The 25717-nt window shown below is 43.3% G+C and overlaps 1 protein-coding gene across 1 annotated transcript in view; it reads right to left on the bottom strand.

Annotated features, from left to right (window-relative positions):
• B3GAT2 (beta-1,3-glucuronyltransferase 2) overlaps positions 1 to 21185 on the bottom strand; it is a 59117-nt gene extending 37932 nt beyond the window's left edge. Inside the window, exon 1 of the mRNA XM_036317553.1 lies at positions 19979 to 21185. Coding sequence (XP_036173446.1) covers positions 19979 to 20569 — 591 coding nt within the window. The 5' untranslated portion in view covers positions 20570 to 21185. The remainder of the gene's footprint in view (positions 1 to 19978) is intronic.
• Positions 21186 to 25717: the final 4532 nt, after the last annotated feature.

The following is a 25717-nucleotide window of genomic DNA, read 5'->3' as shown; positions in this document are numbered from 1 at the left end:
ATGTTGCATTTAGTATCCTGATTTTTAAACTAATAATTTCAAAGGAAAAAAGAAAACCCACCCCAAATCCAACAGGACCCAATAAATTAAAGAAAAGAGCAGGCGAATATGAAGGAATACAGGAGCGGTGACCTAGAGATAAGGGTCCTTCCAGTTTCACTGTCCATAAACATCTGATAGTTTCCAACACAGAAATACATTTATACGATCCAACACGCCATACATTTTCTTTGGAAGAAGTCTGAAAATTAACGTCGCTTCTTCTCTTTCTCTTTCTTGCATCTGCCCCCTAATGACGTCACCATATAGTTCCTTCAACGCATTGTTACTCCGCTCAGTGCTCTTTGTCCCACAGTGTCCTTCACGTAACTTGATGTTGCCCTGGACATATGTTTTGGTGCCTGTTTTGGTTTCCACATACCACCACCCACAGCATGAACCTTTGAGGTGCGTCAACTAAATATTTTAAAGGAGCTGAGACTTCTAGAAAGCAGAAATGTTCCTGATGTTATATTCTCAACCCTTCCCCTATGTCACTGGGTAGAAGACAGAGTATAACCTTTCCTCCATTCCCTTTGTACGTTTTCACTGGATACGTATCATGTATTTAACGTGTGTCCAGTGCTGTGCTAGTTCCTGAGCAAGGTAGGCGTCGTCCTTACCTGCAAAGTCAACATTCTGGGAAAGATAAAGCAGCAATACAACTAACTGCAAAATCAGTTCCGTAGGCTCTGTGCTGGTAAGGGCTGTACGGGAAGTAGATGATGCTAGGAGAACATGCTGCAAAGAATCGAACCTGCTGGGTGGCCTGCTGAGATTTCCGTGAGGACCCCAGCATGAGCTAAGCCTAAAGCATGAGTAGCATTAACCAGTGTGGACAGAAGACACAAAACCTTCCAGGAAGAAGGAAACTTAAGTGCTGCTGGCTCTTGACAGGAGCGTTTCACTGCATTCCCTAATTTTAAAAAAGATCCACTTCAGATGGTGGATGCTGGGAGCCAGGTTTCTCTCTGCTGGAGTGAGAACTTACAGAAAGAGAAAGCTAGAATGATTCAAGTGCTTAAGGAATAGAGTTGGAGACAACAGTATGAACTCATGTTTAGCTTAATATAGAGAGAGTTGTAGATAGAGTGATAGGTATGTGTATATATGTATATGATAGGCATGTGTATATACATGGGTTAGTATACACACATGTATTTCCTCGCTTTGTCAGCTAAGAGGCCTAGAAGCAATGGCACTCCAGTAGCAATGAGCCCACCTGGCACCCAGATCTCAGTTTCCAATATCATGTTGTAAAACAGGACCAGAACTACTTGAAGTAGCTGATTCGAGGGCAGGGGCAGAAAACATACAAGGTGACCTTGGGGTATGTTTAGAGCTAGAAAGTAAGGCAGTGCATAAAAAAATCTAAAACAAACAAAGCCCTGCACGTTGTTGGGGTCATGTAAAAGGCCCACAGGAGTCTACTAAAGAGCCCCAATGGCCAAAGCTGGAACAATTTGAGCAATAAAATAAAGTAGTATTAGATTACTACCTCAAGTATAAAATAAACACTAGATGCTAACACAACCTAAAGTATATAATTAAATGACTAAATAGTTAGCAAATAAGAAACAGACAAATCTCCCAAGCATAACAATTCAAAATAAGTTACATAGAAAACCCCACTCCTGCCCAAGGAGGTGGAGCATAACTCCCACTCTTTAGGAATGGCCGCACACAGCAATTTCCTTCCAAAGAGAACACCATGGGGCAGGGATAACTTCACAGTGAAGAAGCCTGGTGAGCCCTACCTCAGCTAGATGATCAAGGCTGAGATGATAAATCATGTTGATAATATGTCCCCTTGACATGATGGACTGAGAATGGCACTTTACCTCTGTGGTCTTTCCTTCAAACACCATTCTCTAAGAGAAAGAGCCAGGGCCTCTTGGAGAAACAGCCGATTCGAGGACTGGGATGGGAAATACACAAGGTAAGCCTAAAGCATCTTGCAGTGCCAGAAAGTAAGGTGTTTATAAAATAACAAACAAAACCACCAAACAAACCCACACTGAGGAGGACATGTCAAGAGAAAAGAGCTGATGGAAAGAGCCCCAAGCCCCAGAACAATTCCAGCTACAAATCACGTTGAGAGCATGTACCCCTGACCTGATGTTACGAAAATGGCACTTGATGCCTGTCATCTTCTGCCCTAAAACCCATAACCACATTCTAATCATGAGATAAACATCAGAAAAATTCCACTAGAAGGGTGTGCTACAATATACCAGGCCCAGTATTCCTCAAGGCCACCAACAGGAACACTCTGAGACACTGTCACAGCCAAGAGGAACCTGTGGAGACACGTCAATGAAATGTAACGTAGTGCCCAGAGTAGGATCCTGGAACAGGGAAAGGACACCAGGTTCAAACTAAGGGCATCTGGATAAAGAACAGACTTTAGTTAATACTGACCCATGACTTATAACACACATATCACACCAATGCAAAATGTCAGTAACAGGGTCACTGGGTATATGGGAACTCTCTACTATCAGATTTTCTGTTTAAAGTCTATTATTTAAAAAAAGAAATCCCTTTCAAATGTGCCTAAGGTGACCACCCCTTCTCTACCCACCCCAGTCAGGTATGACATAGACTCATTCTCTAGCCTGAAGTCAGTTTTCCACTCACATTCTATATTGTGCAGACCAGGGGTCACAAGCTGGAGCATTTGGCCATATGCGGCCCTACAGCAAAGTTTCGTTTGGCCTGCACAGTTCTGTGTTTTAAATTGAGACATGTTAAAACCCAAAGATTTCGGGTCTCTCTGAAAATTTGGCAAACGAGGCTAGCATTCCATATGGCAACAGTGGCACTGCGAGGCTCCGTGCCTTCCAACAGCACCTGCCCTGACCCGTTTGCCGCAGTCCCCAGCAGTCCCCATCACAGCCCCAAAGCTGAGTCTGCATGCCAATCACCGTTCATTGCTAGTTTGCGCTGTCATGGGAGATATTCCTCTCTCCAAAGTGGGAAAGTGAAAAACAGACCAATGGGCCATGCATTTCAAGAAAACAGGGCAGCAACATTATTGTCTGATTGAAATGAGGATGTTTCTGTGTACTTAATATGCAAGCTATGTATATAAAAGACACCATTAGAAATAAGAAAAATTATGAGAAATATAGGGGAAAGGGACATAAATGAAAATGAGTCAGGTTGACTTTTTAGTCTTTTAAGTTTTAATGCAAATAAGGTAATACTGCTTACACATGGTCAGCTACACTTAATTATATCACTTGATCAAAGGCATATGAATTTGTAAATCCTGGTACGAACTGTCTGGGAGGGGCTAGCTTGAGCTCTGCTTATGATAAAACTGCAGTAATCAATACAATGTTGTGCTAGTATAAAGACAGACAGGTAGATAAATGGAAGGGATTAGAGAGTTCAGAAATACTTTCCACAGATGACCGGTTGATTTTTTTCCCTAAGATGCCAAAAGAGCTCAGTGGAGGAAAGGTTAGTCTTTTTAATGTATAGTTCTAGAACAAATGGACACCTATGTTAAAAAAAAAAGAAAAAGAAAAAGAAAAAGAACTCCAAGCCCTCCATCTCACAATATTCATAAAAATTAATTTAAAGTGGAATCATGGACCCAAACACAGAAACCAGTTATGACACTTGTAGAAGAAAATATTGGAGAAACTCTCTGTGATCTCAGGGTAGGCAAAAACCCCTGAGATAGGACTTAAAAATACGAACCCTAAAAAAATTTCACAAATTGGACTTAATCAAAATTAAATTTTCTAATCTCTAAAAAATACTGTTAAAAATATTCAAAAGTAAGTCACAGACTGGCCCTGGCTGGGTAGTCCAGTCACTTGGAGTGTTGTTCCATATACCAAAAGGTTGTGGGTTCAATCCCCAGTTGGGGTGCATATGGGAGACAATAAATCAATGTTTTTCTCTCTCACGTATATGTTTCTGTCTCTCTCCCCTTCCTCTCTCTCTAAAATCAACAAAAATATATCCTCAGGTGAGGATTTGAAAAAATAGTAAGTCACAGACTGCGAGGAAATATCCCACTATATATACCTAACTGAAGACTTGCATTCAGAATACACAAAAAATTCTTACAGCTCAATAAAACACCTAAAGCATGAGTAGTATTACCCACTATGGACAATTAAAAATGGGCCAAATATGAATGAACATTTCACCAAAGAAAAACAAATAACCCGACAGCACATATGGAAGTTAATAGCACAATAAAATACTATTACATGCCCACTAGGATGGCTAAAACTAAACGACACAATACCAAGTGTTGATGAAGATGTGGAGCAACTGGGTCTCTTACACATCCCTGGTGGGAGTATAAAATGGTGCAACCACTTTGGAAAACAATTTAGCAATTTCTTATAAAGTTAAGAATATGTACTTATCATATGACCCAGCAGTTTCATTTCCAAGTATTTATTCAAGAAAAATAAAAGCATATGTCTACACAAAAACTTGTACCTAAATGTTCACAGTATTTTTATTCATAATAGCCATAAGCTGGAAACAGCACAAATGTACATCAACTTGTAAAATGATAAACAAATTGTGATATATCCATTCAGCCGATTACTACTCTGCAATAAAAAGTAATAAACCACGGATACTCATTACAACATGAATGAATCGCAAAAACATAATGCTGAATGAGAAAGAAACCAGATAAAGGCTACAGATTGTATATTGCACGTATATGAAATTCTAGAATAGGCAAACTTATCTACAGTGATAAAAAGCAGATTAGGGGCCATAAGTGGTGAAAACTGACATAAGGTGATAGTTATAAGGATGAGTATGTGTTTTCTAAAATTTAGCAAACTCTACATTTAAAATGAGTACATTTTATAATAGGTAAATTGTACCTTAATAAGCTGATTTAAAATAAAAACACAAAATAATGAGGAGGTTTCAATATGAACTCATGATTAAAGAGCCTAGAAATATGAACACCCCAGTAGCCGTAAATACACTTAACACCCAGATCTTGGTTTGTAAATACCATTCTCCACTAGAAGGAATTAGGGCTCCTTGGAGAAGTGACTGATTCCAGGTCGGGCACAGGTAAATTATGAGTCTAGAATATTTTTAAAAAATGCAGAGAATTGTTAGAAGATAAACACGGACATGTGCAATAAAGACAGAAGCTGATCTGAAGAGTTGCTGGCCAATCTGGGAATAATGTGAGCATCATTAAGGAAAACATTGCTAGCTTAAAACACATTGTGTGTGTGTGTGTGTGTGTGTGTGTGGGCTGACAGTCCATGGCTATAGGTGTGTGTGGGAGGGGGACTGACAGTCCATGGTTATAGGTTATAGGTTCTTTAAGAAGAATGCCATTCATATAACAAGTGCAGAAGGAACGAAACAATAAGAAAATCACCATTTGATACTCCCAGTGTAATAACTAATTCAAGCAAGAAGCATCATTCGACGCCAGAACGCTTGGGTGAAGGATGGGAAACAGCACAGTCACACTGTCTCAGGGTATCAACCTATGGGCTACTTACTAATTACAAAGGATAAATGTGTTTTACAGCAGAGATCTGGCAGTCACTACCTTAACCAAGTGGCCAAGTTTGGCATCACCAGCCACAAGGTGACCTAATAACAATAAATACCCCTATTGGATGCGGGAGGAGGAAGACGACATCATCTCTGTGGTGTCCTTGCTGACGAGGTTTGGCCTGAATATATTTATAAGGAAACATGACTGTTGGGGAGACTGAACAGCTACACGTAATTTCTGTGTGTGGACTCATTATAGCCAACTCTAGGAACTACTTAAATTTCTATTTTCCTCAAGGCTTCTAGGTAAGTAGGCACCATTACAGGGAAGAATTCCAGCCTAAGAGTATAATGCTATTGTGACAGTACTGGAAAGGACAGGAGAAAGAGGTTACTACTGTGGAGGTTCCCCCACCCCCAACGAGCCCATCTTCTTTTCCGCCATCAATGTTAAAATACATTCCTTCTAAAAAAGATCAAATAAGCTTCATCTATTGTCCTATCCCTTTTATAGGCGTATTTATTGTAGCAAATGTAGTTAGGTTTGCATAGAACTTTTGCAAATGAGCATGCTAAGAAAATTTGTTCCTTTTAAAAAAAATTTCTATGACTGAATTCTTCTTTATCCTTTTTTCTTTCTTTCTTTTTCTTTTTCTTTCTCTTTTTTTTGCTTCATGTATTTTGAAGCTATGTTATTTGGTGCAGACACCTTTAGATTTGTTATTTTTCTTGATGAATTGACCCTTTTATTATTATGAAATGTTCCTCATTATCTCCTGTGACCTCTTTGTTTTGAAAGCTACTTTGTCTGATAGTAACATAGTCACAATAGCTTTCATATGTTCACATGGTATATCTTTTCCCAGCTCTTACCTTTATCCTAACTCTGTTCTTATATTTAAAGTGCGTCTGTTGTAATAGCAGATAATTGATTCGTGTTTCTTTATCTATTTTGCTTCTCTGATACTCTCCTCTCAAGTTAAGGACACACACTTTCATTTTTTTTTTTTTTTATTTTTTTTTTTATAAAATTATTTTATTGATTTTTTACAGAGAGGAAGGGAGAGAGATAGAGAGTTAGAAACATCGATGAGAGAGAATCATCGATCAGCTGCCTCCTGCACATCTCCTACTGGGGATGTGCCCGCAACCCAGGTACATGCCCTTGACCGGAATCGAACCTGGGACCTCTCAGTCCGCAGGCCGACGCTCTATCCACTGAGCCAAACCGGTTTCGGCCACACTTTCATTTTAAAACTTACTACAAAGCAACAGTAATCAAAAACAGTGTCGTAATGGCATAAAGACAGACATGCATACCTATGAAACAGACTAGAAAACCCAGAAATAAACCCTCACATAGATGGGCAAGTGATTTTCAACAAGGGTGCCAACACCATTCGTTGGGAAAAGGACAGTCATTTCAACAAATGGTGGTGGGAAAAACTAGATATCCATACTCAAAAATTAACTCAAAATAGGTCAACATTAATTAACCAAGTATAAAAGCTAAAATTATGCAACTATTAAAAGAAAACAGGGAAACTTCATGACACTGAATTTGGCAAAAATTTATTGGCTATAAAACCAAAGGCAAAAACAACAAAAGAAAAAAACAAACTGAACTTCAAATTTAAAACTTTAGGGCATCAAAGGACACTAACAACAGAATAAAAAGGCAAACCTCAGAATGGGAGAACATATTTGCAAATCACATATCGAATACAGACTTAATATCCAGAATATATAAAGAACTCAAACTCAACAAAGACCAAACAATCCAATTCCTAAATGGGCAAAGAATGATATACCTGATAAGGGGTTAATATCCAAAATCTATAAAGAACTCATACAACTCAACACCAAAAAACCCCTCAAACAATCCAATTTAAAAATGGCAGAGGACTGAATAGACACTTCTCCAAAAGGACATACAGATAGCCAATAGACATGAAAAGATGCTCAGTGTTACTAATCAGAGAGATGCAAATTAAAATCACAATGAGATATCACCTCACACCTGTCAGAATGACTATCATCAATAAATCAACAAACAACAAGTAGTGGTGAGAATGTGGAAAACAGAAAACCCTCATGCACTTTTGGTGGGAAAGCAGATTGGTACAGCCACTACAGAAAACAGAATGGAGGTTCCTCAAAAACTTTAAAATGGGACTGCCTTATGACCCAGCAATTCGACTTCTGGGTATATAGCTGAAGAAAATGAAAACACTAATTTGAAAGAATGCATGCACCTCTATGTTCATTGCAGTGTTATTTACAATAGCCAAGATATGGAAGCAATTCAAGCGCCTTTCAATAATTAAGTAGATAAACCAGCTGTGGTACATATATATAATGAAATATTACTTGGCCATAAAAAAGAATGAAATCTTACCATTTGTGACAACATGGATGAACCTACAGAGTATTATGCTAAGTGAAATAAGACAGTCAGAAAAAGACAAATACCATATGATGTCATTTATATATGGAATCTAAAGAACAAAATAAAGAAACACAAAATTTCCAGGTGGGTACTGGAAATATTGATGGGGGGGAGCACTCTGTAAAGTATATGACTGTCTAACCCAGCCGTGGGCAAACTACGGCCCACGGGCCGGATCCGGCCCATTTGAAATGAATAAAACTAAAAAAAAAAAAAAAGACCGTACCCTTTTATGTAATGATGTTTACTTTGAATTTATATTAGTTCACACAAACACTCCATCCATGCTTTTGTTCCGGCCCTCTGGTCCAGTTTAAGAACCCATTGTGGCCCTCGAGTCAAAAAGTTTGCCCACCCCTGGTCTAACCACTATGCTGTGCACCCAGAACTAAGCTTACCTAATAATAGACAGACATGTAAATTAACCGTCCCTCCGCTATGCTCACCAGCCAATCAGGAGAGTATGCAAATTAACCCAACAAAGATGGCGGTTAATTTGCATATGTAGGGGCGAAGCAGCAGAGCGAAGACTGGAGGCTCTGGCCAGAGCGAAGGCGTGGGTCCCTGGTGCCGGAGGAAAACCGGTGCCGGCAGCCAGGGGAAGGGAAGGCCTATTGCACGAATCTCTTCAGGCAATGGGCCTCTAGTATAAAATAATACTGAATGTAAACTGTAATTGAAAAGGGAAATAAAAAAACACATAAAACCCTAAAAAAATTTGGCAAAGGACATGAAAAAACATTTCTCCAAAAAAGGTACACAAATGATCAATAAGCCCATGAAAAGGTGGTTGACATCATTAATCACTAGAGAAATGCAAATCCAAACCACGATGAGATATCACTTCACATGCATTAGGAAGGCCATTATAAAAAACTAAAGTGAGAATGTAGAATGGTGCAGCCACCGTGGAAAACAGAATGGCAGTTTCTCAAAGAAATTAAACAGAATTACCATATGATCTAGCAATTCCACTTCTGTACACACACACACAAAAGGACTGAACGCATTCACTCAAACACACATTTATGCGCCAATGTGTATAGCAGCAGTCACTACAGCCAAAAGAAGGAAGCAACTTGAGTCGCCATGGGTGGTTGAATGGATAAACAAAAGATGATCTATACATACAATGGGACAGTATTCAGCCTTAGCAAGGGATGACATTTTGATAAATACCACAATGTGGGTGAACCTTAAAGACATTACACCAAGTGAAATAAGCCAGACACAAAAGAACAATTATTGTATGATTTTCCCTGTATGAGTTCAATTCATAAGAGGCAGAAAGTAGATTATCGGTACCAGGGGCAGCAGAGCAGGCAAGAGGGAGTTACTGTTTCATGGGAACAGCGTTTCCGTTTGGGAAGGTGAGAAAGTTCTGGAGAGGGACAGAGGCAATGCTTGCATAGCAAAGTGAGTCTACTTAATGCACCAAACTGCACACTCAAAAATGGTTAAAATGGTAAATAAAAAATAACAGGAATACTCAATTTTTGTTTCTCCCCCCACTGCCTTTCACATGTGGTAAAAGAGACCTAATAATAAACAAAGAATAGGCATTTTCTTTTAAATGTCACTGGAGTTACAAGAGCCAAACAAACGGACACCTATATTTTAATCTCCAATGATTTTCAGAGGAAACCCTGTGTTTCTGTAAAAACCCAAATCACTGCCCATAGAAACCACAAGCATCATCAAGCCAACTTCTTAATGTTTTGTTTTTTAAATCTTTAAACAAGGTGGAGAAACAAGACCAGAAAATCACAAAACCTGTCTTTTCAGTATGCATGGCAGGAATCAAAGGTAACAGGCAGATAGTTAAATGTAATCATGAAAGAAAACTGAGAACAATGAAGGGTTAGGGGGTGAACGCCCAGCACCAGCTCTGAAGACCAGGTGTTAACAGAGCTTCTCTGAACAAGACCGCAGCCCCCGACACAGGCCTCCCTGGGCTGTCTCAGCACTTTCGCCAGATGCAGCCGAGGAACTTTTCAAAGCTACAGAAACATCCCCAAACTGTCATCTGACCTTTAAAACCCACACTGACATTTTAATCTTGCAAGGCCGAGATTATTTAGGTGATAAACAACACATCCACACATGGGCCGTATTTAAATCCTCATTCCCATCGGCTCACAGAGCAGCACCTCGGGGCCGCCGGGCTGGTTGGCTAGGGGACTTGGGAACATCTTGCCTTCCTGAGCCCCTGCACAGCCCCTGTGGCCACCGACTCACAGAGAAGCAGACAACCACCTGGTGGGGGAGCTGCCCTGTTCACCCATTCACCTGCGCATCCCCCATTTCTCACAGCAGCCGCACACGTCTGTGTCAGGCCCGGGGAGGAAGCTGCGTGTCAGGGCTTCTCCTCATTTGTAAAACAGACATTGTAATGCCCACCGCAGAGACATGAGAATTAAACAGCAGTGTGCACCTCTAAATGTAGGGCAAGCACAGATGGTCCATAAACGTTTGTTCCTCTGAGGTCACGGGGCTGAGGGCTTTGGCTCAGCCAAGCCCGGAGCCCACACTTTCCAGTTCCTAACTTAGTGCTCCTTCCACCAAAACAGCAGTTCTCAGGCTGAGGGTGTGCAGTCGCTGAGTGTGTACAAAGACTCCCTGTGGAAATCCTGACTCTTTGCCATCCCACAGTCCCACAGATGGTTTCCTAAAACCAGCATAAAGGGGGGCAGGTTCTGCCTTCCCTCCTCCCCTCCCCTCACAGAAGGGCAATTTCTCATCCACCCTGAACCTTAGAATGTGCTGTCCACTGTGGTCAAACCTCTAGGGCACCAAACAAAGGTAATTAGAAATATCACTGTCTTCATTAAGAAAGTTCATGTCTATTAATGGGTAATAGATCCTTTTGGAAGACAAGAGGTTTCTAATTACCTGCTTTCAACAAAATTGAAGGAAGGAAAACCAGTGTCATCAATTCAGCATTAAAAGTTTCTGCTCAGAGATCAACATATGATTTTTGGCTTAGAGCCCAAGAGTTGAAAAAAAGTGAAGAACACCAATATGAGAAAATCTTTACATCCTATTTACTTCTTTATGTAAACAAAGCTGAAATAATGGGAAAATAATTTATGCTAAACCTTTTATCTTTCTAGCAACAAGAAATATTCATCAATAATATGGAGTACACATCAACAAGAAAATGTCCATCCATGTCATTAAGAAACCAATTTCCAATAAATGTAGCTCTTATGCTTAACAACTAACCAACTTTGAAACCTTTATGTTGTTTTGATTACTTGTTAACTGCTACTAACTGTACTGTTAACTCAGTCGTGAAGAGTTTTTAAGACAGAAGCTTATAGCCATAGGAATTTTTGAAAAATGTAAATTCTGTCTACATTTCATTTTTTTTGTTACTGAAGATATACATAAAAGGAGGATCAGTAAATAACCTTGAACCGCAAAATATTATGCTAGAATAAAATTCCAAGGAAGAATAGAATGGAAAACAAGAACATATGAAATTCCCAAATGATTGAAAAGTATATTTGTTAAATGAATGTTAGTGGGTATACAACTGTTATAGTGTTTATAATATCCACTGAATATATTTAAATTTCATTTACAAATGTCAATATCTATAATACACCAGAAACCACACGCTTTGCAACTATTTTAAATGTTTGTTTGTTTTTAATTTAGACATCAATTTGAAAATATCCTAGAGGTTGTGTAATTTTACTAAATTTTTTAGGAGTTATGTGAACAGGAGATGTTGAGCGCCACGGCGCCAGACCCTGTTGTGACCGCCATCCTTGCACTGACCACGGGTAAGCACTGCTCTGGACACTAGAGGCACAGCAGTGAACAAAAGAAGACTCCTACCCTTACGAGTTTATATTATAATGGGAGAAACAGTGAGCTGAAACACATGTACCACATTATATAGTGCAATGTTAGAGGCTATAACGAATCCATAATAGTTTATGTTACCGCTTCCTTAATACAGCCAGATGTACAAATACATATCTATAGTTTTCCTGTGAATTTACCAAGTTCTATTTAGGAGTTAAAAGTCAAAGATATGCTTAACGGGTGTTTGGAAAACCAGGTGGGGAAAAAACAAAAGCATGCTCCTCACATGGCTATGTTCACCTTTTCAAACTCAGATTAACACAAGGACAGGGCAGTATCCAGGAAGAAGGATCTAATGGCCATGATTTAACACCACTTCCAAATACAAAGAAACTGAAGTCTGCTTTACAGGACAGGTTTGGGGAGAGATTCGAACTCCTCCCCTGAAGATAGCAAGGACACCCTTCAGTTCTCTGGACACCCACACATTCTCTTTTCTCAGGCCACAGACCTGGCTCCCTCCACCTGGAGAGCTCTGGATGCTGGCAGGACCCAGATTTCTCGGGAGCAGGTGCCTGTCTGGGTAGCACTGATGCTTGTGGCCTAGCCTACACTGATTATCACAAGGCAGCCAGGGGTCTGGGGGCCGAGGGCTTGCTGCTCTCATAGGGGAAGGAGAACCAGGGGGTCAAGGTGTGTGTGACACCCAGAAGCAGTGCCAAGATGGCCACTGGGTCACAATCAATATCCTTATTGAGCCCTAACCGGTTTGGCTCAATGGGTAGAGCATCGGCCTGCGGACTCAAGGGTCCCAGGTTCGATTCCGGTCAAGGGCATGTTCCTTGGTTGCAGGTACATCCCCAGTAGGGAGTGTGCAGGAGGCAGCTGATTGATGTTTCTCTCTCATCGATGTTTCTAACTCTCTATCCCTCTCCCTTCCTCTCTGTAAGAAATCAACAAAATATATTTTAAAAAAATATCCTTATTGAAAGGACGGACTTCCGTGATGGGTCCATTGCCATGTAGGGCCTCACGGGTCCCTTCCCACCCCCCTGGACTGTGCCTCGCTGGTTTATAGTCCCATCCTTGCTGGCCCTGGGCCTATCCCATGAGGCCCAGTGGCTCTGAGGACAGGAAGGGTCAGAGCTCAGAGAGGCTCCCTGGCAAGCGCTAGAGTGGTCTTGGGCTTTTTCTATGCAGGCCCAACTGTGCCTTTCTCTCTTCCACATACACTCTGAATAAAGCTCCTCTGTTCCACGTGGGCCCAAGTACTCACCCACAGCCCAAATCTCCCCCCCACCCCCCCGGCACAAACACAAAACCAACCTACAACTCCATTAGCTGCCTGTGCTTTACACTCCCTGGCACCTGCAGGTCTCCTGCAATGCACTGTTCCTAGGGAGCAGGTGCTCAATCTGGGAAGGCTGGATGCCCTGTGTTCACAGCTGCAGCAATTAAGCACAGTACCTAGCACATAGTTAGTGCTCAATTAACAGGTTAAGTGGAGGAGAAGGCATACTGATTAATTTTATTAAAGTATCTTCTGAATGTGGTCATGTTTAAGCTCAAGTAGGCAGAAGGAATCTTGCTGATACATTATTACTTCTAATATACAATTATCTTAGACAACTGAAATCCCAGTTAATGGAGAATGTTCAACATTTAGCATACTCAGCTTTCATTAGAGAGATGAAGATATAATTTATAAATACCTGGTTGAAGAAATAAGAGTCTTATATTCTGCTTATACCATACATAATGTTTGACTGATGGGGGTGGGGGAGGGTAGGCAGGAGGAGAGAACTACTGAGTTTTTAGTTATTTGGGGGGAAAGACCAAATAATCTGACTTGTGGTTAAAAAAAAAAAAAAAAGATCACCCTCTCAGCACAGTATCTCCAAGCTTTTCCTACCATGCAAAAAGACTCAACCAATGATTTTCATTCATTTTGTTTTTTAATCCAGGGAAATGCCTAACCCTAGAAGAAATCCGACAACAAAATGAACAAACCTACTAACAAGTGAGTAGTTCTGTGAATGTGGCCGTGTGGGCCCTCAGCAGCCAGCATAACCAGCACAGAGCGTGAGGCTCCCCAAACCAGCAGGTGTCAGCCACTCACATAGGCTTCAGCTCAAATGGGTCCAGGTGCCCAGCTCTCCTCTGTCTCAATGGTAACGTGAAACAATTCAGCCTTTTTCCATTCAATTCTGTCTGCCCTGACAAGCTACAGGCCCAGGAGACACAGCTGCTGATGTACACATATCAACTGAGGGAAACATTATTTTAAATGTTTTATCTTCTGGCAGAAATGATCAATTCTTACTTATTCACAAGAGTATCTAATTTAAAAAATATACGACAATAGTTTATGTGCTGACTTGGCAGTTTCCGCCTGACTTGAAAAAACAATCCAAAAATCAAATAACCTATCAGTGAGATAGTGAGGGAGAACATAACATTTTCTTAAGACCAAATGATTCCAAGAAAAAAAGGTCATAAGATATAAAGATGGCACAGCCCAGAAGACAGCAATAGCGTCAGAAGACTCCTGCTGATCAAAAGCTTTGCTTATCACGAGACATAGCTCCATATGACTGTACGTGTTGAATGAGATGAGCTGCAGGACAGTCCAGAGGGCAGGCTCTAGAACCGAGGTACTGGGATTCAAAATCCTCTCTGCACAAAATTCTAGCTGCATGATCTTTTCACGTTATCTCCTGGTACTTCTGCTCAAGTATAAAAAGGGTTACTGGTCACACTGACTATATTAGATTCAGGCTGCACTTTTAAAGATCCCTGTACTCATCAAAGAACTGTGCTCATGATCAGATATTAGCATAAGGGTGGAGGGAAAAATGGGAACAGTACTAGTACCTACCTCAGGGACTGTTGTGAGGATGTATTTACATTAATATGTGTACAATCCTAAGGGTGGCTCCTGGCCCATCGTGTGTCAACTAATGTCAACTGTATTTTGCTTGTATCCATGGCAAAGGATATTTTTTTAAAAATATATTTTATTGATTTTTTACAGAGAGGAAGGGAGAGAGATAGAGAGTTAGAAACATCGATGGGAGAGAAACATCGATCAGCCGCCTCCTGCACATCTCCCACTGGGGATGTGCTCGCAGCCCAGGTACATGCCCTTGACCGGAATCGAACCTGGGACCCCTCAGTCCGCAGGCCGACGCTCTATCCACTGAGCCAAACCGGTTTCGGCGGCAAAGGATATTTTTAACATTTACTTAAGGTTGTATACAAAAATTACCAGGTATGAACAATGGATTATATTTTATTAGTTTTTACTTCTGTGAATTGGAAATCTATTCTAAATCTACCTATTTACTTACCTACCTACATATAGATTTGTGTTTTGGGGAGAGAATTTGAGAACCATGCAAAACCTAATTTCGTGCTTCCACAGCACTGCAAATCAAATATACAATAACATGTTAACTTATACAGACTTAGAAAATATTCCATCAGAGTCTGAAAGGTTTGAATAGACATACCTGAACATTATTGAATTCTGTACCAAAAAAACCCCACTATTCGAATACCCCCTGGAATTGTTAATAAATAAGACCGTTCACTTTGGTTCTTCTATTTTCTTTTGTAGCAAGCCTTAAAAGCAATTACTATTTCATTAGTGTTCACACAAGAGAAAAATTACCAGCTTGTAATTTAGAGGCAAGTGGAATAACAGAAGAAAATGGAGTCACCCACATAGTTTCCAAAAAGAACCAGACAACAGCATAAATGTTTAAAAGACACACATTCATTGTACCAAACAATAATCCAGACACATCTTCATGTCTACTGGTATTCATGACAAAGAATAGTCAGTGAAAAGTAAGGGGGCGAATGATGGAAAAAGACAATTGGAAGAGGCAAGACAGAATGTCTTTTAAAGCTGAGTTATTATTTCTGGTCCATTAAATTATCAAAATCCAAATGAAAACTGCTGATCTCCAAAGAACCCTGTCAAAGACTAGCCATAACTCAAGGCCTATCCACAGGGAGACTAAAGAAAATCTATAGATTTAACATCAATAGCCTAAGAAAATTGGCTGTAGCTTTATGACCATATTTTTCCCAAAATGCTCACATTTTATCAGACCTAAGGCATGACTATTAATATGCTTTTAGATAGGGAGAAATAAAACACAAGGAACACATTTCAGGTAAAATAATGGAATCTTCTGGGTTTCTTCACTTTGAAAAGATAATTACCCTACACTAAGTATCAGGGTAAAAAAAAACCGGTAGATCTTTTGTCTCCTTGCAGGAAACATACAGAATTTACTATTGGGGGGTGGAGGGTGGGGCGGTTAAAATTGTGAATTTCAATATTCTTTGTATCATAGCTCTAATAAGCTGCCTGTAAAGGGGGGAGCTTATAAATGTTTCAGAAAAGAAGACAGAATTAAGCCTCAACTCCTCCATCTTCCTAGCACACAAATAACTTAATAGCACCCCCCAAAAAAAATCCAAACAAAGGGCCTGTTCAGCTCACGGCCTGTCAGAACATCTTCAAGATGCAGTCTCATTAAAGGAGTCCTTTCATGAGCTCCTTAAATGTCTCGAGTTGGCCTGTCTTCCAGTCTTTCCTCATTAAATTTAAAGTTAAAAATTGTAAAGTTTTTGTTCTTGCTTGGAAAGTGCTATTTTTTAACCTTTCAATTTAATGGACTCGCAAAGGTGAAAGCAACTTCACCTGAAAAGCATCAGCTTTAAACTCAGGAAAACTTGGAAGGTTTTCCAGTAAGGAACAGAAATCTGATCAATAGCTTATTGAAAATATGACTGGATATAGAGTCACATTTATCTTCGGTAGTTGCTTTTATGAAAGCCATTTAAATCCTTTGCAAAAAAGCTTTTCCGGAGAGCTCCATCCATAGGGTGCACAGGCAGGTGGACTACCTGTGGTCCAGAATTCAAACCCCCATCAATGCCACAGGAAGAGCAATTGTTGTTGAAATGCTGGAAACCTGAAAACACACACACACACACACACACACACACACACACACACCTGACCACTGTTCTCTCCAATGGCCAGCAGAGTTTCTGTGGTTGCAACCCACACTAGCTTTCATTTGCAAATGGATTTGGCTGTTAACGCAGGATTCATTCAATGCAAATCTTTCTTTCCAGGTGGCACAGCTCAGTTGAAAGGGTAGGCTGAAAATGAGTTAGCTGTATGGGAGAAGCAAACACCATGCCAGTTACCACGGAGAAATAATTGAACATGGATTGCCTGTTGCGCCTTTAATTTAATTTGGAGACCTTTCATCTTTTACTTTCCTTCATTTGCAGCCAATGCTTAGTGAGCTAATTTGTACCTGGTTCATTTTCTTCCTTCTATCTTATCTGCGTTTACATCAACCATGGAAATTGGAAGCACTATGAATAAAAGATGAAGCCTGACTTGGGACGTTCTTTCCTTACGCACTGTGAATTACTTAAAAACTAATCTGCGCGTGTGCACAAACACAGTGCCGAGATACAGACCTCCGCCCTACAGCATCCTTGATCAGCATTTTCCCTCCCCTCTCAGGGCGCTTCAGTGTCTGCTTTATCTAGTCCTACCTTTTCGTCTAAGAGAGCCCTGTTTACTCTGTAATCCACATGGAATCAATCCTAGAACTGGTTTAAAGTAGGCCATCCCATTAATTCACAAAACTAAGGATGCATAAATTCCACTAATCTGACTTTTTAGAGAATCACTACTGCTTGCCATATGAGGAAAATGTGTTGTAAAAAGAAAAACTAAACGTACGGGCATATATGCATGGGGAACAGATACCTACTCTGTCCAAATGCATCATGTGGGAGGGAGAAGGAATGGTGGTGGACAAAGGGACTAGTCATAAAATTACTGTCTTGGAGGGACCTCTAGGAGCTATAGAATTTAAATTCTAAGTGTGTCTAGGGTGGTAAAGGCCTGGGGTGGGGGAATGGGCAGGATAGAAGAGGTCAATAGGGGGAAAAAGGGGACATATGCAATACTTTCAACAATAAAGATAAAAAAAAGAAAAAATTCTAAGTGTGTGGTGCATATTGTGTTTTTAAAAAAGTTGCTTCTGTTGTGTATTTTTGTATACTTGGCACCTCTCCACAAAAAAGAGCTGCACATGCTCTTAATTTTATTCTCATTACTCCATAAAGTTTTGCTTTTTTCCTCTGGCCAATACTATTTTTTTCTCTCCTCACCCTCTCCTTTCTTATATTGTCTCTCTTCCTGCCCCCCCCCCCACTCCCCCATGGACCACTAGGGGAAAAAACCTACTCTATTCTCCTCTTGCTGCTTAGTAGCCACCACCAACAAGCCCTCCTTTCAGTTTGGGAAGCATCAAAGGAAGACTGTTCTGAATGTCTCACCGCCTGTGTTGCCAACTCTCGCCCTCATCTAACACCACACACGACAGGCTAGCAGCTGGGAATAAACTGAAAATCATTCCCCCTTCACAGCCCAGCCCCCTAAAGGGGTAATTAATAATGATGTGCATTACTTTACACACACAAGACCACAGTTTCACAGGTAAGGCAACTTCCCAGTTGCAGGAGAAAAGTGGGCTTAAAACTGTGGTGTACTGACATGTAAAGGTCTGTGCTTCAGAATACAAACCATATCTTTTGTGGGAGAGAGTATGCAAGCAGCATAAAAATAAAAGCCCAATTTTTAAAAAATCAGATGATATCTGTAATCTTGGTTATAACGACTATACCATACATTTATTTCTTCTGTAGAAACATGGACAGAAAAGCCCTACCTCCTGAAAGGATGGAGAAGAAAAGATAGAGAGCAATTACTGGTCCTTTAATTCAAAGAAGGAAAGGATGAATAGAAATGAAGGTGGCAACTGCTCTTAAGAAATGGATTTTTTCAAATCACATAGGCAGAAAAATTAAACTGAAGGTGTACAAGTAGCATTGGCCTGAGGTTAAGAACACTAAACAGATATTAGAAAGAAAGTGTGGGGCATGTATGATTTACCCGACACACAGTCCAGTTTACCTGGGTGAGAAGGGGGCAATGGAGTCTTAGAGGCAGGATATCAAGGAATTTGGTGTAGAGGAAGGCAATGGTCCCACAGGATGTCAAAGAATCCAAGATATTTTCCAGCTGTATTTGTGTATGAAGAATAAACTGACACAACCTTGGAACGCAGTCTTACGTGCAGCACACACACACACAGGCTGCAAAATACCAGCCTCAAGAAGTAACACCTGTTCTAGCCCCGTGCAGGCTGGTTGTGCGCACGTGTGGCCTTTCAAGGGAAAAGAGGGTCTTCTCCACAGCGTGGGGCCGGATGCACTCAGAACCCCCAGCAAGCACCAGGATGCAAGGGCGCCATGCAAGAGTAGCCTTGCTAACTCACCAAACAGTGAGGCCTTCGAGAAAGGTCGAGAAAAGGAACTGGAATTGCAGCTGGTAGCTCTGGCTGCGAAAAGACAGAACAGTCTTTTCCACAAGGCAGGACAATCTCAAGTCATTTGCCAGAGAGATTCCTTGAAAAAAAGAGGCAGCATGCTGAGTCGGAAAGGGCCTTTGTAAGTGGGGGGAGAGATAGAGGGAGGACCCCCTTAGAAGGTAATGTTTTCATTAATAATCATTTCCGTGCCAGCGGACTGTGCCAGAGAAATTTGACTCTTGGCTGATTTTTAAATAATTCTCTCCACCTTCCTCTCCATATGGTTCTAGAATCCCAATCGCACCTGTGCGCGCTGAAAGGCCTGGGGAGTACACCAAGCCGCCCCGCACTGCGCAGCGCCGTCTCCCTGGTCCCCTCCTCTGGCATATAGTCTCCCCGACCAACCTCTCCAGCTGGGCTGCATCCTCAGGCCACCCAGGCCTGTTCCTGCGATCATCCCCGTGCTCCCCAACTGTGCTACTCCTGCAACCCAATCTCGGGGCCAGGAAGGCAGCTAAGCCAGACTCCCACCCTTGAGTCACGGTGGACCTCACCCCCTATCCCCAAACCCCACCCCCGTGACCAGCGAAACGCGCCAGGGCCGGCAGAGGCTGTGGGCTGCCCGCGAGGAGCGCTCCACCTGGAGTCCCAAAAGTGCACGGAGAAGTGACAACTCCCAAGTGCGGGCGACCCCCGAGGCCCCCTCCCGCCCTTGCCCCCGCTAAGGCGGGCCGGCCACTACCTCCTGGAAGAGTTCCAGACTGTAGGTGTTGTCGTCGTCGGCGAAGAAGAGCACGCCGGGCTGCGCGCGCTGGTGCTGGTGCCTCTGGCGCAGCCAGGCGAGGCCGGCGTTGCGCTGCTCCGTGGCGCGCGGCAGCCCCGGCCGCTTGTAGCGCCGCGGCGTGGGCACGTGCAGGTGCGTGCAGGGCAGGCCGGCCCGCGCCAGGAAGCGGCTCACCAGCTCGCTGCGCGCCGCCGCGTCCTCCACCAGGATCCAGTGCAGCTGCGCCACCTGGCGGAAGGTGTTGGCCAGGCGGGTCAGCTCGGCTTTCTGCACCGGGCGGCTGTAGGTGGGCGTGATGGCATAGATGGTGGGCAGAGGCGGCTGCGGCTGCAGCTGCGGCCGCGACTCGTTGCGCTTTTCCGAGCCGCGCCCGGGGCCGCCCCTGCGGAGCGGGGGTCGGGCGCCCCCGCGGCCCAAAGCGTAGGGAGAAAAGTAGGGGCGCGGGGTGAGCGGGGGCGCTGGCCTGCGGGTGTCCACGTCGAGCATGATGATGACGATCAGGACCCAGGGCAGGAGGATGAAGAATCGGCTGAACAGCACGGACTTCATGGTGCGCTCTTCCCCGGCTTCTCGGATGCCCCGAAGAGGGGGCAGCCGGGGGACCCCAGCGCGCAGTTTGGACGGCGGCGGCACCCGCACTCAAGAAGCCGCGGCCCGCGCGCTCTCCATCGGGTCCGGGGCGCTGCGGGGAGCCGGGGTTTCAGCGCCTGGCGTGGGGGTCGGCGCAGGTGCCCAGGAGGTCGGGCCACGGGGAGTGCCGGCGGGCGTGCAGGTACTGCCCGCACTCGGCGAGTCGGCGGGAAGCGGACTTGGTCCAGCCGCGCGCTGCTGGCCGCGGAGTTGTGCCGAGCGCCGGGAAGACGCGATCCCCGCCGCGCTCTTTCAGAGGAATGGGAGCCGGGAGCCGGCCCCCGGGCCGCCTGCGTCGCCGCCCGGGTCCCGTGGCGCTGCGGGCAGAGGGACTCCAACCGTGGGCTCCTTCGAGGGCTTCCCTTCTTCACGCCCTAGCCGGGGCGGCGAGGGCCGGGAGCGGACGCGGGAGACGCAGCACCCCAGCTCCGTTCGCGCGCTGCAGCGGAAGCCTGCACTCCGGTCCCTCGCTCTTCTCTTCTCCGAACCTCTCCCGGCTCCGGTAGCAAGATCCCAAACCGAGGAAAGAAAGAAAAAGCGAGGGGGCGGGGGCGCTGCGGACTCGGGCGCCCTCCCAGCCCTCCTGTGGGAGGACAGCAGCGCTGCTACTGGCGGAGAGGGGCTGCGAGCGGGAAGTGGGGAGGGGGCCCGCTGCTCCGCGGGGTCGGGCCGGACGAGCTCGCTCCGGGGGCGGCGGCTTCACCGCCCCGAGAGGCGCGGGAGGAGGGTCCCCGAGGGGCGCAGGACCTCCGGGAGGGGGGCAGAGGCTCGTTCGCTCATCTCCGCGCGCGCCCAGCTTTCTGAAACACTGCAAGGTCTTCGGAGATCCGCCAGGAACCCATTCACGTGCAGAAAACTCGGGAGACCAAGGTGTGGAGTGAGAGGCGGGAGAGGGCAAAGGATTCTTCTCTGGCTCCCAGCGGCGGGGCTGGTGTGCTGGGGTGTGCGACCCGCGGCAACCAAAAGCGCTTTCACTGAAAGGCAGAAATCGATAGAAGCCCTGGGAGACCCGGGAGGGGGGGGGGGGGGGACACATAGGTGTTTGGCATGTGAGATAGCCCTTAAGAAGGAATCAGTCCCAGCGTTGCTGCCTGACTGCAGTTAGATCAGTGGAGGGAAAGTCCTGAAACTCCACCTGAATGCGGTTAACTTGTGGTCTTCAGTAATTTGGCGTCACCGTTACTCGCAGTTCGCTGCCATCGGAATTACTCCAATTGGAACCTCCCAACGATCCTTTCAAGGAGGCCTGGGAAGTAGAATCACCTCCTTTTTGTATTTTGGGTTTTTTTAAGGGGAAGCTGAGGCTCAGTGTTTACAGTGACTTCTCCGAGGAGATCGGTGGCAAGTAGTCAAGTGAAAATGGAACGTGTGTGCTCGGGTCTAGCCAGTGGCTTCCCCTGTGCGTGGCCTGCAGATACCAGGACCCAGAGGGCTGGCCCTCCTACCTGTAAACACGTGCAATCAAAATCCAACAGCGCTTATGATGATGTGTAGACCTGTGACAGTAAACCATTGGTGCCGCCTTTGGACTTTTTCTATTTTGTGGGCCTACTAGCCGCTCCCTAGCTGTCTGTAATGTACCAGGAAGAAAGAAGAGGGACCACACTTCAGAGTCACGTTTCAGGGAGACCCTTGCAAAGCTGTGGGAAAGCTACTCTCCCGCTATGGTACTTTCGGAGCCCATCGTCCCTTGGTTGTCTGTCTTCGGTCTTGCTCACAAATAAATTCCCCCTGTTGCGCTTTCTGAGTGAGGGCAGATGTCCCTCCACCTTTCCGAAGCTCCTGGGTGTCTTGAGCCTACCCTTGCTGCTCCCACCTATCATCAGGCCTTGGCGAATCAGTGAATTCCCCTAACTTCCCCCTCAGAGTCTGAAACCTGAGAGTCAAATGTACAGATTTAACAACCCCCCTGACCCCCACCCCGCAAGGGCAAGCCTTCTGTCCCGACCTCCCTGTATCACCCACAGCTCATATTTTAAACTCGGCAGATCAGTACATCCTCATCTCTTCACATATTCTGGGCTAGCCAAACGGGCCTGGGAACCCAGGTGAGGCGAAGGTAGGTTTACAGTTGTGAGTATGCAAAACAACCCCTAGGCCTGGGGTGCGCCTGCGGAAATCAATGTCAGCATCCTGGGAAAGGAAGAAGGGAAGACAATTTAGTAAAGGCTTTTCTTTCTTTCTTTTTTTGTTAATCCTCACCTGAGGGTATTTTTTTCTACTAATGTTTAGAAAGGGAGGGAGGGAGGGAGGAGGGGGGAGATAGAAAGAGAAAAACATCAATTGGTTGCCTCATGCCCCAATGGGGCTGGAGATTGGATCTGCATTCAGGTACATATCCTTGACCAGAAATCAAACCCACAACCCCACTGTACATGGGCCAATGCTCTAAGCACTGAGCAAAACTGGCTAAATACTAGAAAGCAGCACGTACCCCTACCTCCCTTATAAAGAATACCCAAGTCTCGTTCATCCTGTCGGAAATGTTAATGCAGTTGAAAAGAAATGCCTTGTGCATTAGCTGGAGTAAACTCAAGTGGTTACTGAATTACATTAAAAAGCGTCACTAATCTTATTAGTATGGAACTCTCGGTTATTCCCACTACACCATAAAACCTATTTCCTAATTGCTTCTTCTTTGGGGTAAAGAAGCATCCAGGGCTATTCAGAGATGAGACACTTTCAAAATCAATCACATTTTGGAATCTGAGATTTCGTCTGGTGTCCAGAATTCACAGATGTCATGCAACACAACATATAACTAGCACATCCTCAACCCGGAGGTCATGTCATCTTTTCTACTGTCCTTCATCAGCATTTGCATCCAGGTTTTCCTCATCCCATCATCTCTAGGGGCATCATGGTTTTGCAGTCAGGCAGACCTGGATTCAGTTCCCAGCTGGGCTACTTAGGCAACTTTGGGAAGCCAATGAGCCTCTCACTGCCTTAGTTTCCAATCTGGAGTGTGGAGTCAATAATACATACTGCATGGGCATCTTATAAGGACTCAGTAGGATAAGTGAGGTAAAGCATTTTGCAGAGGAGTTGGCATTGTGAAGGCAGGCGATAAATGGTATTTAAATACAGGTAGCACATCCTCTAAAGATTGTAACTCAGGAGATCTTGAAGCGCCATCATCACCCAGGAATGTAAAATGAAATCCATTCTAAACAGGACTGACAATAGCTTGAGAGAGGGCCCCCACCTGTCAGGAAGGCATTCCTGTGTGTGGTAGAGTTTTCCCAGGTTGGGGTAGGGAAGGGAAGAAAGAGGAAATCAATTTACCCCAAAGACAAGGTGCAGACTGTCACAAAATAAGGATGACATGATTCTGAGTAGCATTTATCTCAATCTACTGAATATGCCATAGTGTTTTACAGTCAGTGTCTCAAAATGTGGGCCCACATCTTTTATGATCAAATCTCAGTAAAGATATAGAAATACAAAAGTTATTAAGAATGTCCTTTTGAAGCATAAAATGAGGGTAAAACCCTCTTAAGTGCAAAATGTATCACTCTTTAAATATTTAGAGAGTTTGTCAGGTACGGGAATGGAAACAACTCCTTTAAATGGAAGCTTGAAGAAATGTCATTTTATGAAGCGTAATCATTGGGCAGCTCTCGTACTTTTCCCTGTGGTTTATGATATTCTTACATAAAACAATTTGAACTTGATCTGTGACTGGTAATGAAGGTTGGTAGAAGTCACTAGAGTAATTAAAATGATTACCTAACTTCAGAGCTTCTGTACATCCTCTAAGTGTTTATTTTCATTTAATCTCTCTAATTATTTGTGTAACAAATGAGCTTTGCTTCATCTGTACTAATGAAGCCTTGGATTGCTGGCATCAGCCACTGCATTTCAGCATTCAGCTCTTGTTCTCAAATAAACAAACAAAGGTATAAAAAAAAAATCCCATCTGGGGAGTTAACAAAAACATATTGTATAATCACTAAACATTTACATTCTGCCTTGATGAGTAGCATGCCACTGTAACTTCTGCAGCAGGAAGACGGCAGCGCGATTAGTGCACAGGGTAGAACTGATCCAATCTGACATTTGAGCCTGGGGTTCTGCTAGTGTGACTAAATCAACCTTCAAATGAACATTTGGGGAGATCCTTGGTATTCTCAGTCAAGTAAGAAAGAGAGCAGGAATACACACACACACACACACACATGTATTTGCAAATATCTACATGATAATATGGGTATGCAAATCAGGTTGTAAAAAAAATCAGAAGTAATTCATGTACAAGTAATAATGTAATGTGCAGGTATAGATAATCAATACCCACATGCATGTGAACATAAATAATTCCTGTTAAAACATCCAACACAATTATGTGAAAAAGGGTGATATCAAAATAAATAATTCTAATAGCCCCAATTCCAGGGATCCATGACAGTTTCACTGATAAGTGTCAGAAAAATAACATCCAGACCATGATTAAATGGCTCCTTTGGTTTATGTGATTGTCATGCATCTGGATCCTCTACAAATGTCACTTTTGGCCTAGAATTATTCTAAATTACAGTGCTTCCTTAAATTTTAGATGTTTGCAGCTATTATGCACAAAATGTGACATTGGAAGTAGTTCGTTTAGTAAAATTCTATTTTTCTAGGATGAGTTGAGATCAAGGTTATTCAGTAAAAGCAGTTTTCTAGAAAAGTAAAAATCTGTAATTTATCCTAATAATTTTATTAAACATAATTCAATCCGGTTTGAATAATAGCTGGAGATAATGACATGCCAGTGTGCCTCCATTTCCCTTTATTAATGAATTAGGATACTCAAAAACCCAATAAAGCATGCATAAAGAATACAAGCAAACTCTATATCTTTTGCTTCACTATCTTAAAAATTGGCATTTACATTAAAATGCTAATGAGTTAGAAATAGAATTTAACTATAAAACTACACAACCTGACTTTCACAGTTGTTAGGACAATCAAAGGAGATAATGTAGATGAGAGTATTTTAAACACTGTACTTTTTAAAATTGAATTTATTGGGGTGACATTGGTTCACAAAATTGTATATGTTTCAAGTATACAACTCAACAA

Source organism: Myotis myotis, unplaced genomic scaffold, assembly GCF_014108235.1.
Source record: "Myotis myotis isolate mMyoMyo1 unplaced genomic scaffold, mMyoMyo1.p scaffold_m19_p_7, whole genome shotgun sequence".
NCBI classification, from domain to species: Eukaryota; Metazoa; Chordata; class Mammalia; order Chiroptera; family Vespertilionidae; genus Myotis; species Myotis myotis.
Note: the sequence above shows the minus strand (reverse complement) of the source record. Positions and strands in the feature narration are given on the sequence as shown.